The following is a 19,079-nucleotide window of genomic DNA, read 5'->3' on the forward strand; positions in this document are numbered from 1 at the left end:
CTGTGTGTAGGTTTTTCTTAGCAGGCAATGTGATGCCTCCTATTTTAATATTTTTGGGTAGAGTTTTACTTATTCAGGGTCTCTTTCCTTTGTAAATAAAATTGGAAATTGCTTTTTCTATCTCTTTGAGGAAAGTCATCAGTATTTTATTGGGATTTCACTGAACCTGTAACATTGTCATTTTGATAACATAGAATCTTCCTAACCATGAACGTTGAAAAATGGTATATTCTTCCATTTAGTTTGGTCTTTTTCTATTTCTTGTGGTAGAGTTTTGTAATTTTCTTTATGTAGATCTTTTGCATTTCTGTTGTTGTTGTTTTGTGCTGTTGAGTCACAACTGACTCACAACTGACTCTCCAGTGGTTTTTCAAATTTTGGTTCTTGGGGCTTTTTCTTAACCTTCTTTAGGTTAACTTTGAACTTGAATATGAGTAGTTCATTGTGTGTTCCACAGTCAGCATCTGGCCTAGTTTTCACAGCTGGTGCAGAGCTTCTCCAATGATGACTGTCAAAAGAACAAAGAAATCTTTCTTGCAGAACTTGCTACCACGTGCTCCTTAGAGGGAAGGGTGGTCAAAGTTTGTCTCATATCCTTTGGGCTTGTTTTCGGGAGGGGTCAGTTCTTGGAAATGGGATACAATGCTGAGAGAGGTGGAAGGTCAGAGAAAGAAAGGAAAACCATCCACAAGATGGGTTGACATAGTGATTGGATTGAACATATCAGAGGCATGAGAAGAGCTCAGAATAGAGCAAGGGTCAGACCTGTTATTCATAGGGGGGTTATGAGTTATAGTGGATTCAATGGTACCTAACAACAACAACAACATCGAAATAATGTTCTTCTTCTCCCCCATCCCCTTTCTTGTCAATTTGGTTGATTTTTGATTCTTAAATAAATTTATATTCTTGTAATAAGTAATCCGGGATGTATCTTTTCTTCATACCTTTTCAATCTATCTGTGGAACAGATCATTCAGGAGAGTGAGCTTTATAAGGTGAAATGGGGCATCAGGATTGGAGGAAAACTCGTCATGTGAATCGCAAACGACTCGACGGCACATAACAACAACAACAACGTCATCAACCTGTGTCATGCAGATGACATTACCTTGCTCACCGTAACTAAGCGGGACTTGAGGCATTTGCTGCAGAAGATCAAGGACTGCAGCCTTCATTGTGGGTTGCATCTCATCATCAAGAAAACAAAGGTCCTCACCACAGGGCCAATAGGCAGCATCATGACAGATGGAGAAAAGAACGAGGTGCTTCTCAATTGCTTGCTATGCATCTGAGAGCTGAACAATGAATAAGGATGATAGAAGAAGAATCAATGCCTTTGAGTTGTGGTGCTGGAGAAGAGTATTAAACACACCATGGACTGCCAAGAGACCAAACAGATCTGTCCTGGAGAAAGTGAAGCCAGGTTGCTCCTTGGAGGCAAGGATTTTGAAACGGTCTCACATGTTGCCAAGAAAGGCCAGTCTTTGGAGAAGAATATCATGCTTGGAAGAGTAGAGGGACAGTGCCAGAGAGGAAGACCCTGGTTGAGATGGATTGACCCAGTGACCATGACAATGGGATCAAGTGTGTCAGAGACGGTGAGGTTGGCTCAGGATAGGGGCAAGGTTCAGGAGCAGGTCTCTGCTAAGGTTTCTCTGACACAGGTGTGCAGGGTCACTAATATTAACCACATCTCCTTTGAGACGATTTAATGAAGCACCTCACCCAGTGGTTCTCATCCCTCGATGCACATTAGAATCACTTGGGGAAAGGGAGCTCTGGTGGCCTAGTGGCAAGAAGCTGCACTGCTATCCCAGAGATACACAGTTCGAATCCACCAGATGCTCTGTTGGAGAAGGAGGGACAATCTCCTCCTGTACCAGTCAGATCCACTTTGACAGTACATACACACCAAAAAAATAATAAAAACTTAAAAAAAATCACTTGGGGAGTAAGAGCCAGGCCCCCGTCCTTTTCTTGGGTCCTGATTGAATTGGTCTGGGGAAAGTGGTAGAATTCCTTCAGGGATTATGACGGCAGCCAGAACTGGGAGCACCCGGTCATGAAAATACAGCCTTTACAATTCTTATCTATGTCTCCCCGTAGTTCACCACTGAACCAGGAACACAGAAGCTCTTTATTTGTGTCTGAATGAAGACCTTGGGTATGTGTGCGCTCTTTGCTGGGGATGATCAAGTCTTGCAGACTTGAACTTGTAGACTCTTCCCTCTGGAATTTCCTTGGACCACGTGTGTCTTTATTACCACTGACGTGTATTATATTTGTAGCCCAGACAGTGAAACATAAAAGCCTTGACTCAAGACCAGGAAGCTCTCATCTACAAGAGAGGTGCTCAGTAGGAGGTGCTTATGGTGTGTGGTGGAGGGAGATAGGTGGAGGGTGACCTGCAAACTGGGAACCCTTGCACAAGGGAACCAGTGTGACCAGTAAGGAATGTGGGCCTGGTAGTATTATATTTTCCAGTTTTCCAAGAGAAGTCATAAATCATGATTTTTCTTTAAATGGCCTGATTTCTACTCACTGGGCTCACTTTTATTTTAACATATACTGTTAGTTATGTTGGGATGACAATGCATATTTGTAAGGAACCCAGACCCCCCAGAGAGAATTAGCAAGAACAGGGAACAACTCCTGGTGTCCTTGGGCTAATGGAGATTGCCAGTCTCAGAGAAGAACTTAGGGAGTTGCCATATGATCCTTGTCTGCTTGCCAAGTTGCATATATGCTGCATATATGCTTGAGGGCTGCAGCCTGCCTACTAGGGACGGTTGTCCGGCATAGTTCAAATTGTCACACAACTGTGGTCCTGGCTACCACCTGCTACCACTCTTTCTTTGGTAAAGTATTTGTTCAAAATTTTTGCCCAGTTTAAAATTGAATTGTATTTCTTTTAATTGAGTTGTACGAATTTTAAAAATTCTATGTGTCTTTTCTGCCAGACATATTTTGCCAATGCTTTGCTGTAACATTATGTTGTTGTTGTTATGTGCTGTGAAGTTGCCTGCGACTCATAGCGACCCTATGTACAACAGTCCTAAACCCTGCTCTATCCTGGGTCAATCTCACTGTCTCTGACACACCTACGCCCATTACCCCAGTCACTGAATCAATCCATCTCATCAAAGTTCTTCCTCTCTTGTGCTGTCCCTCCACCCTCCCAAGCATGATGTCCCTCTCCAAGGACTGGTCCCTCCTTACAACATGCCCAGATATGTCAGACAAAGCCTCAGAATCTTTGCCTTCAAGGAGCAGCTTGGTTTCACTCTCTCTAGGATGAACCTGTTTGTTCTCCTGGAAGTTCATGGTTTATTCAATATTCTTCTCCAGCACCACAGCTCAAAGGTATCAATTCTTCTATCCTCCCTAGTCCAACTTTCTGACGCATAGCAAATAATTGCAAAGACCATGGCCTGAATCAGGTGCACCTTAGTCTCCAGACTGACATTGTTGCTCTTCAGTGCTTTGGAGGGGTCTCTGACAGCAGACCTTCCTAATACATTTGTCTTTTAATTTCCTGGCTGCTGGTACCAAGAGTGTCGATTTTGGAGCCAAGCAAACTGAAGCTGTTAACAACTTCAATCTCTTCACTGTCTAGCATGATGCTGCCAGTCGGCCCAGTGGTGAGAATCTTTGTTTTCTTACTGTGGAGCTTCAATCCATATTTAAGGCTGCAGCCCTTGACCTTCTGCAGCAAGCACTTCAGGTCCTCCTCATTTTCAGTAAGCAGGGTTGTGTCATCTGCATAATGCAGATTGTTAACATTATGAGATGATAAAATCATTGGTTCCTAGTGAAAGATACTGGTGGCCTCGTGGTGAGAAGCTGTGGTGCAATCCCTAAGGCACATGCATTGATGCCACCAGAGGCTCTGTGGGAGGATGGGCAATTAACTGCCTCTGAAAACTCCCCAGAGGGTCAGCTATGGGTCTGTTCCAACTCTATGGTACACAACAACAACAACAACAACAACAGTGAGAGACACATCAAAGGAAAGTCAGCTCCTGCAGTGGGTGATGGAGACAGAAAATAAGGGAAAGAAGGATGACTTTTCTCCAGAGAGTGGAACTAACAGAGGGGTTCCAAAGGGGACCAGGGAACTCAGCAGGAGCTCAGATCTGTGGAGACTGGTGCCCAACATATGAAGACAATTAAAAAGCTATTAGCGAGAGGACTTTTTCAGCTAAGGGTTCTTTCCAGCAACGGGCCATGGAAAAAGGCCAAGCTTCAGAACATGCCAAGGGTGGAAGGGGGCTGGAGGCTGGCAGATGGCTTATGGTTATGAGGTTCCTAGGATGTCTGCTTGGGAGAGATAGTGTGAAGTGAGGGGTATAGGCTGGAATGTGGGCACTGATACCCACAGAACCCCAGAGTTACATATATATATACACAAAGGCATTGAACTAGAACTTGGGCCAGAGTGGCTGCACTTGGCTCTCTTGAGCCCTCGGCTGGCTGGAGCATCAAAAGCTCCTGCTTTGAAGAGGTTTTATGATTTCCTCAGTTTGGGAAGTCCTCAATTCCACTTTAAATATCTGGTTCCCTCTCCTTTGATCGTTCTCGACAGGACCTCTCCTGCCCTCCATCCCTTGGCATTTCCTGTCAGCATCCCAGCTATACAGAGTCTTTCACCCTCGTTGGTCTGTGCTGAGCCCGTGTCAGGTCTGCACTAAGTGTGAAGCCTGCTCTCCTGAGAGTCACAGTCACTGGGACTAGTGTAGTGTTTGGGGGAGGATACTGGGTTGCCAGGAGGGACAACTGCAGCAACAGCGGAGAAGCTGGCTGCTTAGATCAGGAACAGGCTTATACAGGTGCTGAAGGAGGACTTCTGGGATGAGGACTGTCTAAACCAAGGACTGTCGAGCATGAAATGAGGATAGGAAAGGCATTCTTTTTTCTTTTTTCCAAAAAAATTTGAGATTTTAATGAAAGTTTATAAAGAACTTGGGTTTCCCCCCCCCCCAAGACAGCTCTTATTCTGGACTCTTTTCATGCCAATAATACCTAATCATATATTCCTTTTATACAGTTCTCTCCCTTGTCTGTTTCAATGCCACGCAGATTATTTATCCCCTCTTTTCTTAGTTTCGCCTACTCCCTAGCCCCTATGTCAGTCCTGTTCTATAACAGTGGCATTATGTCATATTTGTCTTTTCGTGACTGAGATATTTCACTCAGCATAATGTCCTCCAGGGTCACCCATTTTGTATAATATTTTATGAGTTTCTTGTTTTTCAGTGCTGCATAGTATTCCATTGTATGAATGTATCATGGCTTCTCTATCCATTCGTTTGTTGATGGGCACTTAGGTTGTTTCCAACGCTTCACTATTGTGAACAAAGCAGCAATAAACATGGGTGTGTATCTATCTACTTGAGTGGCAGTTCTGGTTTCTTTGGGGTATATTCACAGTAGTGGAATTTCTGGGTCAAATGGTATCTCTATTTGCAACTTTTTGAGAAAGTGCTATACCACCTTCCACAGTGGTTGCACCATTTTACACTCCCACCAACAGTGAATAAGGGTTGCAGTTTCTCTGCAACCTCACAAGCATTTGTTGCTTGCTGTTCTGTTAAATTTTACTATTCTTACTGGGGTGAGATGATATCTCATAATTGTTTTTATTTGCATCTTTCTTAGAGCTAGGGATTTTGAACACTTCTTCATGTGTTTGTTGGCCATCTGAATGTCTTCCTTGGTGAAGTGTCTGTTCATATTTTGCGGCCGTTTTTCAATTGGATTAATTACCTTTGTCTTGTTGTGGCACTCAAGAATTTTATAAATTCTAGATATAAGTCCCTTATTTGACATGTCATTGCCAAATATTTTTCCCAGTCTGTGGCTTCCCTTTTTACCCTTTTGGAGTTGGGGTTTTTGTTTGGTTTTTTTTTTTGTATGTGCATAGGGATTTTATTCTTAGAAGTTCCCATTCATCTATTTTATCCTTTCCTGGTTCTAGTTTTATAAGGATGTGCTTGGAAGACTGTTTATGTTGTGGATTAGGGCTTTTAGAGTTCTTCCAAGCTTTTTTTCTAATGAAGTTTATAGTCCTTGGTTTTAGTCATAGGTCCTTGATCCACTTTGAATTGGTTTTTGTGTATAGAGTGAGGTGTGGGACTTTCTTGAGTTTTTTGCAGATGATTTTCCAACTTTGCCTGCACCATTTGTTAAAAAGGCTGTCATTTCTCCACTTAACTGATTTCATTTCCTTGTCAAAAATCAGTTGACCACAGGTAGATGAGCTGATTTCTGGATTCTCAATTCTATTCCATTGTTCTGTGTGTCTGTCATTGTACTAGTACCATGCTGTCTTCACCACGGCAGTGTAGTAGGATTTGAAATCAGGGAGTGAGATGCCTCCAACCTTGTCTCTCTTTTTAATGAGTGCTTTGCTTATTCAGGGCCTCTGGGAAAGGCATTCTTGGAGTGAGAGAAACAGCATAAGATGTCAAAGCCAAAATGAGAAGGATGTATCCAAGCTGGAGAAGTGGTGTTGAGCTAAGACACTGTGAGTCAGGGGTGGAAAGGTACTCAGCCACTGCCCACTCAGTCTGTCCATGCTGAAAGCACAGGAGGAAATGGCTTTCCAAAGGCCACTCCACTTAGGAGTGACGATGCCAGGGCTCAATCCAGGCCTCTAGACCCCATTGTCTGAGGAAGGGTCTTCATATAAAGATGCTTCCTGCAACTAAAGGACCCGAGACTGCCAAATTAAGCCCAGCTGCCAGGCCCAAGCTCAGAGCAGAGGAAGAGCCCTGCCCCTGAGGGTGGGAAGGGTGGTTGTTGTTAGATGCCATCAAAAGAGTAGGACTCATTGCGACCCTATGAACAACAAATCTGAACCTTGTCTTACCCTGTGGAATCCTCACACTTTCTGAAACATTAGAGCCCATTGCAGCAGTCACAGTGTCAATCCACCTGATTGAGGTTCTCCCTCTCCTTCACCATCCTTCCACCCTTCAAGCATCATGTCCTTCTCCAAGGAATAGCTCCTCCTAGCAACACGCCCGAAGCATGTGTGCAGAAGCCTCATCGTCCTAGCCTCTAAAGAGCACTCTGGCTGCTCCCTCTCCAAGATACATTAGTTTATTCTTTTGGCATCCATGGTATGTTCAGTGTTCTTCTCTAACATCATAGCTCAAAGGCATCAATTCTTCTGTCATCTCTATTCATTGTTCAGCTCTTATATGCCTAGTAAGTGATTGGAAAGACTATAGCCTGAATCAAGATGCACTTTAGTCCCCAAACTGACGTTATTACTGCTCAATAATTTGAAGGTCCCTAACTGCAGACTTTCCCAGTTCAATGCATCGCCTAATTTCCTGACTGCTGACACCAAGTGTGTTAATTGTGGATCCAAGTCTGATGAAGATGTTGACAGTTTTAGTCTCTATCCATCATGATGTTGCATGGGGAGAGCTGGTTGTGCCATTTTGGTCTGTCTTCTCTAAGGCTGTTCTCCCTTAAATTAGATCTAGGGAGAACTGCTTTTTCCAGGAAGTCTGCCTTTCATGTCCTATATGTTTCTCCTCTCCTGGTCAAGAGCCCCTCACTTCCTTATGCTCCAATGTACCTGTTTCCCTTGTGAAGGGACCACATTTGCCCGAGTGCTGGGTTCCCATCAGCCAGCGCAATGCATGGGTGTAGTCAGTATATTTTGAGTGAAAGTTGTGTCAGTCCTGGCCAAGACCTCAGCCTGCACTCTGATACCTGACTTACTTCCACCCACCACTCAAACCTCTCACCTTTCAGCCCATGGGTGGTTCCTTGGTAACAACACACACTTGTCACAGTTCCACTCAATGCCACCTCCAGATCTACTCTGAAACAGGTGTCCCCACTGGGTTTGCTCTCCTGGTCCCATATCCCCTTCTCAACTCCCATGAGCTCCCATTGTAGAATCAAGACCTGGGTACCAGGAGTTTGAGGTGTTTTTCTACCATCACAGCCAGTTTTGCGTGGAGCCAGTGCATTCATGCTTCCAAATGGGCCTTTGCAGTGGCTACAGCTTGGGGATGGACCATGAGACAGAGAAGATGAGATGGCTGGAGCTGGATTCATACTCACGTCTTCTTGTGCGTTCTGGGATGGACCAGTCAGACGACCCTTCCCCAAAGAGCATCTCACAAACAGCTGAAGGTCTGAATGACAAACTTTATTAGAAATGTCTACATCAAATTCACATTAAAGTGGGGAAGGCAGGCTGGGGCACTGGTATCCCACCGTTAAGACTATTTCCAGTTAAAAAGGAGTCTGGACAGACAGTGCCCCAAACACTCAAGAGATGCCAAACAGTCAATGAACAAGTCTCCCACATTCACCCTTCCAGTTACAAGGCTGCCTTCGAGGGCCTGAGCTGATAAATATCACATCGTCACATCACACACACATTTGACATGGGAACAAAACATGTAGAAGTCTCAGGAAGAGAAAAATAGAATTCACACGAATAAAGCTGAAACAGCCGAGCTGTACCCTGAATGAGTGGCTGCCCCCGAGACCCTCTCACTCTCCAGGCCAAGAACACCCCCAATCTGGGAGTGATAATGCCCCAAATCCCCCCATTAGCACCTTTGGAATAAGTACCAGCCTCACCACACCAGCTTTGAAAAAAAAAAGAAAACTCTGCTTAAAAGAATAAGAACGGATACATTCATTCTATCTCTCGGGTGAATTAATCAGACTTCTCTTCCCCTGAACAGAGGGGTCTGGGTCTGGAACATCCAGAGAACTGTGGGTTGGGAGAAGGATGGCCTGGGACGGAGGCATATTTGAAGAGGTAAGCTGGGCAGTATCTAAAAACAGGCTTGTCCACTTTCCAGTCATGGATAACAGTCCTTCAGGGAACTGCAACGTCCTACCATGATATGACCGTCCCAATGCCCTGCTGAGAAACTCAGGTCGGTCACTATCCAAAGGCGATTTTCTCTTGCTCTGGCCAGTCTGTCCTTCACCCTGTGTGCCTGGAGGCACACAAGAGAAAAGTTTCTTGCCCAAATGTTTTATTCATTCCTTTGAATAAGGAAATAGACTCTGATCAACACAGCGTGGCTGCCGTGTCCCGGTGGACGAGTAGATCTCTGGGGTCCAGTGCAGACTTCCACCGAGGTGTCTTGGGCGGGCTGCTTTGAAGGCAGCAAATACTGTTGGCAACAGATCTTTCCTTTCCACGTTGGGAACACATCCTGCCCTCTCGAGGAACAGAATGGAGCGTCCTGGGGCAAGTGGGGTGAGGGAAGGCTCCTTCCTGAAAGTGCTGGGTGAACCTGAGAAGGCGGGCTGGCCGCTGGGGACACCCGCCGCCACGCAGCTACCCCTGGCTTACTGGTACTGAAGGTAGTTCTTGAGAGACTGAGGCAGAGGCAGGGAGCTGATGTCACACAGTCGTCCACGGCCCAGGGAGGTGCGGATCGATCTTCGGCACAGGTCCATCAGAGGCAGGGGCTCCGCTGCAATGAGAGGGAATGGGTGAGCATCTTGTGGTCTCTCTATTACTTTTTCAACCCCTCTCCCCACCCACAAGGGGCTCAAGCGTGTCAGAGATTGTGAGGACGGCACAGAACAGGACAGGGTTCAGATCTGTTGTTACTTGTAGGGTCACTAAGAGTCATACTCAACTCGACAACACCAAACAACCACGACCACCACTCACAACAGCCCCTACACTTCTCCCTGCACTGAGCCCCAGTTTCAAGACCCAGGGTCTCTTTCCTGATTGCATCAACAGAAGGCCTTGTTCGCTACCGCCATGTCACCCTAATTCACGAGATGCCATGGACAACAGAAGGCAATGTTACCCAGTTGTTTGCAGATCAGGGCAGTTGTGGTCATTGACTGATTTTTGAAAGGCGACTACTAGGCCTATCTTTGAGGTCCATTTCAGTCCAGATGCTCTGCTGGAACCTGTTTAATATTATAGCAACACAGACCTCCACCGAATGACCTTCAGGGGTGTGTATGAGAGACCGAAGTCTCTTATACGGAAGATGAGAATTCTACCACAGAACTACCAACATGCCAGCTGAAGGCCTAAAGCAGGAGTTTTCAAATGGAAACCTGGTAGATTTGAGAGTTGGGAAGTCAGTTCAGTGATGGGGACCAGCGATTTCTACAAAAAAGAAAGAAAAATGGAACGCAATGTCCATAAAAAGAAACCAACAGAAAAAAATCCAATCAAACCCACTGCTGTCCACAGTGGATGGCATCCTTCAGGGCCTCTGAGTCACAGCGATCCTCCGTCTTTACGGGAGGAGACTGCACATCGTCCTCTCATCAGTGGTTGGTGGGTTCAAACTGCTGAGCTTTTCATTAGAAGAACTCACACTCACTACTGTTGAGTTGGACTTGACCTATAGCTGATCCTCTAGTGGGTTTTCAGAGGCTGTATGTAAATCACAAGGGAAGAGTGTCCATCTTTCTGCTACGGAGCTGCTCTTGGATTCAAACCACCTGCCTTTGGGTTGGCAGCAACTCCTTACTCACTAGGCCATCAGAGGTCCCTAACTTATCAGTTAGCAGTATGTACATCATGCACTAGGCCAACAGACGTCCCTAACTTTTTAGTTAGCTGCATGTACATCATGCACTATTCTATCAGAGGTCCTTAACTTTTCAGTTAGCTGCATGTATGTCATGCACTATTCTATCAGGGCTCTTTGCTCAAATTTACCCATTACCCCCAGGATGGAACCGCTGACCCTCCAGCAAGTTTTCAAAGACTATAAATTGCAAGAGTGGAGATTGTTGCTGTTATATGCTGTCAAGTCATCTGCGACTCATAGTGACTCTATGTACATAGTGACTCTCTGAAGCTTGTCCTGTCCTGAGTTAGCCTCACTGATTCCAACACAACCACCCCCACTGCCCCAGTTACTGTATCAATCCATCTCATCTCCTGTGCTGTCCCTCCAACCTTCTAAGCATGACGTCCCTCTTCTAGGACTGGTTCCATCTCTTTCTCTACGAACACCTAGTGGGCTTGAACCAGCTATCTTTGTGTTGGCAGTGCAAGTCCCTACCACTAGATCACTAGGGTTTCCTTTTTTAAAGTTGTGGTTTTGTTCTCTTTCTCTGGGTTTCTGAGGTTTATTATTCAAAATTGTCTTTCCTAGCCAGAAGATTGTTTGTTTTATGCTGAAGTAATTGTTATATTGAGGAGAGAGGATGCTGTATAGATGGGCAGGAATATGCAAAATGGGGAGTGTTAGACTATCCACAAGGAACTTAGCCAGTTTTAACAATCTGCAAGGGGATTGGCTAGTCTCACCAGTAAACTGAGCAGATCTAGCCACAAAGACAAATCTTCTGGTGCCATTGAAGGAGAATCAAGACAGTGAAGGACCCCCTTCCCTTTCTAGCTACACCTACAGCAGCAACACCTACAGCTGAAGTGGAGACCTGACATGAAATGAGTACCAGGGGGTAGGCAGCCAATATTGACAGGACTGAGAACTTTTTCAAGCAACTTGGGGTGGGTGGCCAATATTGGCAGGACGGAGAATTTGGAAACAGCAAGCTGATAGGCGCAAGGCTGAGGTGCCTGCGTGCACATTTCAGGAGCTGTCTTGACTTATATTCTCTTATTAATCTGGTTTATAACCTTTTGCCTTCCCCAATATGGTTCTGTGTGGTCTGTAAGTTATCACATTGGATTTTGGACCCAGCAAAGCAATAAGATTGGTGTTTACATGAGTAAAAAGAGTTATGAGAGTGTGGGGACATGTTTGACCTCATGGGAATTGGTTTTGTATTATTATTTTTTTAGTGACACTTTATTTTATTTTTATTGTTGTTGTTGAGTGCCATTGAGTCAGATCCGACTGGCACAGGAGGAGACTGCTCATCCTTCTCCTGTGGCGTATCTGACGGATTCGAACCGCATACCTTCAGGATTGCAGCACAGCTTTTTGCCACTAGGCCACCAGAGCTCCTTGGTTTTGTATTATTGATGCTGTTGGCAGGGACAATGCCCCTTTGTGAAATTAGTAATGGTCAGATATGTATGACTGTCCCATGTGGCCCTTGTTCTTTTTACAGTGTGTTGGGGTTGGGGTTTTTGTTTGTTTGTTTGTTTGTTTGTGTTGTTGTTGTTTTGAGGGCTCCTTACAGCATCCCTCAATTCAATTAATTGCTATTGAGTCAGAACCAACTCACAGCTGACCCTCTACTGGGTTTCTCAGGCTATACATCTCAAGAGAATAGATTTCAGATTTCATCTTTTTGTCCCCAAAGAGTTGCTGTAGTTTCATCCTACTAGAGAAGCTCAGTCTTGGGGTATTAGTTTAACTCTCTACACCCCCTGAGCTCGGCTGTACATTGTGCAGGAAGAGACTTCATCTTTATTCCAAAGCAGCAGGTGGATTCGAACCACTTGCTTTTGAGTTAGCAGTGCAACTCCTTACCACTAAGCCACCAGAATCCCTTACAGTACATAAAGAGTAAATTCTTGAAAGCTTTGTCTCTGAAAAATTTAAATATATGTAGAGTTTACTGCATTTCAACATAAAAAAGTATTCACGTTCAAAGACCTTTGAAAGTTACTTGCTTAAGGCAGATTTTCAAGGGTGCTTTCTCTTAGAAATAAGATTTGGTTTTGAGAGACTGTTTCAAATCCCTTTAACTCCTCATACAGTCCTTAGAATGTCCTTCACGATCAGCAGAAGGGATGTTTATTTATTTATGTATTTTTTCCTCTCTAGGGTCTAGCTATGAGAAGTGTAGAAATTAAAACCCATAAACAATTGATGCTCTCGATAAAGGGCTGAGTTTTACTGGGTTTGTTGTTCTTTCATATCATCGAGTCAGAACTGAACCATAGCTGACCCTCCAGCGGGTTTTCTGGGGTGGTAATCACGCAGGAGGAGATTGCCCATCCTTCTCTTGTGGAGCAGCTAAGCAGTTGCGAACTGCGTGCCTTGGGGATTGAACGCAGATTCCTCCCATTAAGACACTAGAGTTCTCTTTTACTGGGTTTATTAGCAGACATATTTACCAAATTCTTATTCTTCATCAGATCCCCTTACTAACTCTGGGAATACAGAGTTAACTAGATCAATTGTAATAAACTAAATAAGACCTATATGGAGCATGTCAATGAAAATTTCCTAGGGGAGATACATCTGAATTGGGTTTTGAAGAGTGAATAGGAGTGTTACAGGCACATCAGGTTAGGAAAGTAATCAAGGAAGAAAGAACAGGCAAAGTCACAAGGACTGAAACAAGATAGGCTGAAGGTTATGAAAGAGAGGAAATGATACTGGGAAGCTGTGGAGCCTGGGTCAGGAGTGACAAGGATGATAACTTATATAGGTCCCTTCTCTCCCCCCAAGCAGAATGAAACAAGGCTCACACACACTGAGAATATTCTCTATGGAAAAGCAACAAATTGATGAGCTCTGGTGGCCTAGTGGCAAGAAGCTGCACTGCAGTCCCAGAGGTGCAAGGTTCAAATCCACCTGCTCTGCTGAAGGAGAAGGGACAATCTCCTCCTGCACAGTCAGATCTGATTTGACGGTTCACACAAAATAATAATAATTAAAAAAATTAAAAAAAGAAAAACAACAAATTGAAAAATGTTAACCACATCTACAAAAAAAGCCCAAATGGTAACATCCAGATTGCTATTTAATTGAGCAATTAGGGTACCAGAGCTTAGCCAAGATGACCTGTAAAGCCAGCCATCACAGGGATAAATCATTGACCTTTCTGAATTCCTGTATAATCTGTTTCTGTTGTGTTGTTTCTGCCCCTCTGTGCCGTGGACCCCATATACAGGGACTGAGTAGCCCTGAATTTGCCAAAAACAGCTCTTACAATTCTACACTCGTGATCACAGTATTTGGTCAATGGGAACGAGGTGGCCCGAGGCTGCAAGTGGATAGAAGCTGACCAGAGACTTTGCTCTTACAAAAGACGCAGCAGCTCTGCTCTTCTGGTGGAGGTGACAAAGGAAACTTAGCTCTTTCACACTGTCCTAAGTCAGCTGAAGAAGCCTCCGGGCAGGTGCCCACAGACAGACCGAATTATTAACACGCTGTACCAGCTGCACAGCTGGTGAAGGGATGCTCCTGACTCTACTGAAAAACCTCCCAGAAAGTCTGTGTTCAACTTAGAACCTGCCCCAGGTAGCTCACAGTCGCACAGTGGTCGACATTCTGGGCTCAGGTGAAGACACTCCCCAGTCACGTGGAGGGAGGCCTGGGTGGGGCTCACAACCATGCACCATGAATATTTCCAACCTCTCCATTTGTTTTCTCTGCCACTGCAGCCCTGGGAAGCTCACCCTAAAGAACGGACTTTGGGGCAGTGGAGGCACGATCCTTGCAGAGACAACTGGCATTGTTCCTATTTGGGATAGAGCCAAGTGCTTGGATGAGACTACCCCCCCCGCCCCCCCCCCCCACCACACACACCAGGTATGTCCTCATCTAAAGACTAAACAGTGTAAAACAGAGCAAGACCTACTTTCTTGATGGTGCAATCACTTTGGAAGGCTGTATGGTGTTTTCTCAAAAAGTTGCAAATATAAATACCATTTGACCCAGCAATTCCACTACTGGGAATATGCCCCAAAGAGACCATAACTGACATCCAAGCAGATATATGCACACCCATGTTTATTGCTGCTTTATTTACAATAGCAAGGAGTTGGAAACAGCTGAGTGCCCATCAACAAACGAATGGCTAGAGAAGCTGTGGTATAGTCACACAATGGAATACTATGCTGCATTGAAAAACAAGGACCTCATGCAATATTATTCAAAATGGGTGAGCCTGGAGGACATTATGCCACGTGAAATATCTCAGTCGCAAAAGGACAAATACTGCATGGTGCCACTGCTGTAAAATGGGACTGATATCAGGGTTGGGGTAAGACTGAGAAAAACTGGATAAATTGTGTATGCTGCTCTGAAACAGATGTTGTTGTTGTTTAATGCCGTCGAGTTGTAGACGACTCATAGCGACCCTATGAAACAGATGAGGGAGAGAATAATTTAAAAGCAATGTATGATAGGGTATTATGGTTATCACAAAAGTCCACAATTAAGGTTGCATAGTGGAATGTACTTGGGGCGGTGGGAGAGGGGCTGGGTGATTGTGTACCAGGGAGGGAGTTTTTCTTTTACTTTTCAGAGAGGAGTGAACTCGGGGGAGGGGGGCTGGGTGGGAGAGAAGTGCAGCAATGAATGAATGGAAATCCAAAATCTCTGTAAATGTTCATTAAAATTATTAAAATAAAAAAATTTTAAAAAAAGAAAGACCCCAGATATGATGGACTGACATAGAGAGTTCAACACAGCATGGATTAAAATATAGTAGGGATTATGAAGCTAGTGCAGGACCAGTCTGTTTTACAGATTCTGTTGTAAAATCCCATGAATCACAAGCTACTAGTGAAAACCTAACAAGAACAACAGCAACAACAAAAAGAAGCAGAAAGAGAACTAGTAAAACATGTAAAGGGGCCTAATGGGAGAAAGGGTGAAAGCAGAGAGATGAGGGTGGGTAGAGGTGAAATGTCAGGGTTGTACAATTTGGTGGATGGAGGAAGGAGGTAAAGGAAATGGGAAGGATCTGGTGGGGGCCTAGAGAGACAGGACAATGGTGGGCATAGTCTCATCATGGTGATTAATCTTATAAAACATAATGCATCCACTTCTAAAAAAGCTTGCCTCCAGAAACTCTATGAACTTGGAGAAACAATGAAAGTTATACAGGTGTTCAGGTCTTCCGTTCATAGGGTCGCTATGAATCATCTATGACTCAACGTCCCTTAACAACAACAATATATGGGTTGTCGCTTCCTCAAAAAGCTTAACACAGAAATTCCATATGACCCAGCTATTCCATTGCTTCGAATATACACCAAGGAAATGAGAACTGAGGCTCAAACAGAAACTTGTACACCCATGTTCATAGCAGCATTATTCACCATTGCAAAAGCATGGAAACAGCCCAGATGTCCAACCACAAATGAATGGTTTGTGAAGTTGTGTTATATTCATACAATGGAATACTATGCAGCACGCAGGAGCAATAACTTTGTAAATTATTACCTAACTTGGGAGGGACTGGAGAGCATTATGCTGAGCGAACTAACTCAGTCCCACAAGGACAAATACTGTCTAAACCATTATTGTAGAATGAGTATGAGGATCCAGGGTGAGGGTGAGGGTGGAAATAGCGGGGTGAGGATGGGGGACTAGGTCGTTAATCATAAGGCTGCACAGTTCAATGGGTGGGTGGGATGAAGGAAATGGGAAAGATCTTTTATGAAAAACAGTGTATTCTAACTTTATAAATAAATTAGAATTAAAAAATGTACAAATTAAAAAGTAAAAACAAAATACATGAGAATTACTGTACAAAACACAATGTGGATGAAGAATAGTGTGAAACACAATGAATATGAACTTTGTAAGCAAACCAATACAAAATAAAAATTTTGTGCCGTTTAACTCATAATAGCTCCAACTCCGGACATCTTTGGTAAAGGACCAAAGACTGATAAATTCCAGAGTGAAACCTGAGTATACAAAATAAAAATTTTTAAAAAACCGAACCAACCACCCCAACAACTAGAACTGTATTCCACAGAGTTTTTAAAGACTTCTTCTTATTATTAATTATTATTTTTCCTGAAAGTACAACTACAGGTCTCTTCTCTCCAGTGGTTCTGGGTGAACCCAAATAGCCTACTGCTCAGCATCTGAGAGAGCTAACTGCACCGGGCAGAGACTCTGGTGGGAGGACAGCCCCTGGCACAGGGAACCTTTCCTCCTTGTCTGGTTTCACTGCCTCAGGTCCCCAACCTCAGTCCTGTTGTATGCTAGGCTGGTTTTCTGCCCACTGGTGGTCTGTGTCTGGGCTGGAGGTGGGTCCTGATGTGAGCTGAGAGGTAGTCTAGCATGAAAGCCCTGTTGGCTTCCTCTGAACTTGGCCTGAAGAACTTGGAGAGAAAAGGAGCCATTCTTCCTGCTTTTCTAAAGAGAAATCTCCATATTCTAGGTGCAGCTACCAGAGCCTTTCCTGAAAAGCTGTCTTCCTCAAATAGCCTATGGGCTCAGCTCCAAACGGGTTAACGGGTCCAGTTGACTCCTGCCTTTCATCCAACAGTCAAGGGGAGGAAAACTTCCTTTTCCTTGGGAAATGGCACCACTCGGGCCTCATGATGAATAACATAAACCCCAGGGGTTTAATATGGAGTCCTTCAAATGGATTTACAATGTTTATTTGAATTATTTCAAGTGTGAGCTCAGAAATAAGCCCACAGGAGGATAGTAGGAATCTGTTTTTGTTTTTCTTTTTGTAGGGTTTTTCTTTTTATTAATTTATTTTATGTGTGTGTGTGTGTGTGTGTCTGTGTGTGTGTACTGTCAAACTGGACATGACTAGTACAGGAGGAAAGTGTCCCTCCTTCTCAGCAGAGCATCTGGTGGATTCGAACTGCATATCTCTGGGATTTCAGTGCAGCTTCTTGCCACTAGGCCACGAGAGCTCGCCAGTTTGTTTTTCTTGAATTAAGCAAGATTGAGGGGGAAGTTGGATCCTTTCTTGGTCTTGTTGTTGTTAAGTGCCACTCAGTACAACCCACAACAACCCAATGAACAAGAGATCTGAACCGTGTCCTACCCTGTGCCAACCTCACACCTCTTGACACACTAGAGCCCGCTGCAGCAGCCACCATGTCAATCCACCTGGTTGAGGGTCTTCCTCTCCCTCACTGACCCTCCACCTTTTTAAGCATCATGTCCTTCTTCAAGAAATAACCCCTCCTAGCAAAAGGACCAAAGTATGCGAGGTAAAGCCTCATCATCTTTGCCTCCAAAGAGCTCTCTGGCTGTGCTTTCTCCAAGACATATTTGTTCTTTTAACAGTCCATGAGATGTTTAGTGCTCTTTTCCAATATCATAGCTCAAAGGTATCAATTCTTCTGTCATCTCCTCCCCTGTGATTTACTGATTCTGAAAGCCCACTGGAAACCACAGGTCCATTTTAGCTCAGTGACGCAGGACAGCCACAAGGTCACACAGCCCGTGAGAGTGAGTGGCCACACGTGGTGCCTCTTTGAACCTGTGAGAAGCAAAAGTGGGCGTCCTCCCTCCAACAGTAGAAGCCTTTTTCCAAATGAAACTAAGAACATAGAACTCCCATGTATTTACAGACAGAAGAGCAGCTTCGCAGAGTGGAGCGGAGGGTCTCAGGCTACGGTCTGCAAGGGGGAGACCTTCAAGGAGCAGGGTTTTGGAGCCCTCTCACAATTCAGATAATCACAATCTGAGCCCTCTCACTACTCAGATAAGTGCGTGATGATCTGATGCAACCTCGGGTGCCAGATGGGAAGGGCATACTCTGTGGCATTTGAATTCAATAAGTGTGAGAGTAATACCCCACATTTATAAAGCATTTTGTCTTTTCGGAGGACCTTCACAAACACCTCATTGGCTGTCAGAGGGAACCTTTCAATAAATGCACCAGAGGATTAAATGAAGCTTTGAAGAACATCGAATTACTGTTACTACATAGAAAGTTTAGGAAACAGGGAGAACTTCTGATTTCTGTTACATTCAATCTGGAGTGTCACCTTCCCCTTCTTTTAGCTTCAGCTCTGTGACAGTCTCTCAAAAGCATGAGCCTCGTTCCTACTGAGTAATCAAAACTAACCACCACTGACTGACGAAGCTCTTGCAGTCCCTGGGAAGGTGCCAATGGTTAACAGGCCAACCAAAAATTTGGAGGCTGTGTTTTACCCAGAGCTGCTCTGGAAGAAAGGGCTGGTGAGTCGCCTTTGAAAAAATCAGCTGCTGCACTGCAGTCCCAGAGGTGCATGGTTCGAATCCACCAGATGCTCTGCCGGGGAAAGAGGGACAATTTCCTCCTGTACCAGTCAGATCCGATTTGACGGTACACACACACACAAATAATAAAATAAAATAAAAATCAGTTGCTAATGGTGCAACCACTATGGAAGATTATATGGCTCTTTCTCAAAAAGTTGAAAATAGAAATACCATTTGACCCAGCAATTCCACTACTGGGAATTTACGCTAAAGAAACCA

At 44.4% G+C, this 19,079-nt stretch overlaps 1 protein-coding gene across 1 annotated transcript in view; it reads right to left on the minus strand.

Annotated features, from left to right (window-relative positions):
* Window positions 1–9,342: 9,342 nt before the first annotated feature.
* Window positions 9,343–19,079, minus strand: part of SPSB4 (splA/ryanodine receptor domain and SOCS box containing 4) — a 129,408-nt gene continuing 119,671 nt past the window's right edge. The window contains exon 2 of the mRNA XM_006900338.1: window positions 9,343–9,470. Coding sequence (XP_006900400.1) covers window positions 9,343–9,470 — 128 coding nt within the window. The remainder of the gene's footprint in view (window positions 9,471–19,079) is intronic.

This window comes from Elephantulus edwardii, unplaced genomic scaffold, assembly GCF_000299155.1.
Source record: "Elephantulus edwardii isolate Elephantulus edwardi_28Jun2011 unplaced genomic scaffold, EleEdw1.0 scaffold00281, whole genome shotgun sequence".
Classification (NCBI taxonomy): domain Eukaryota; kingdom Metazoa; phylum Chordata; class Mammalia; order Macroscelidea; family Macroscelididae; genus Elephantulus; species Elephantulus edwardii.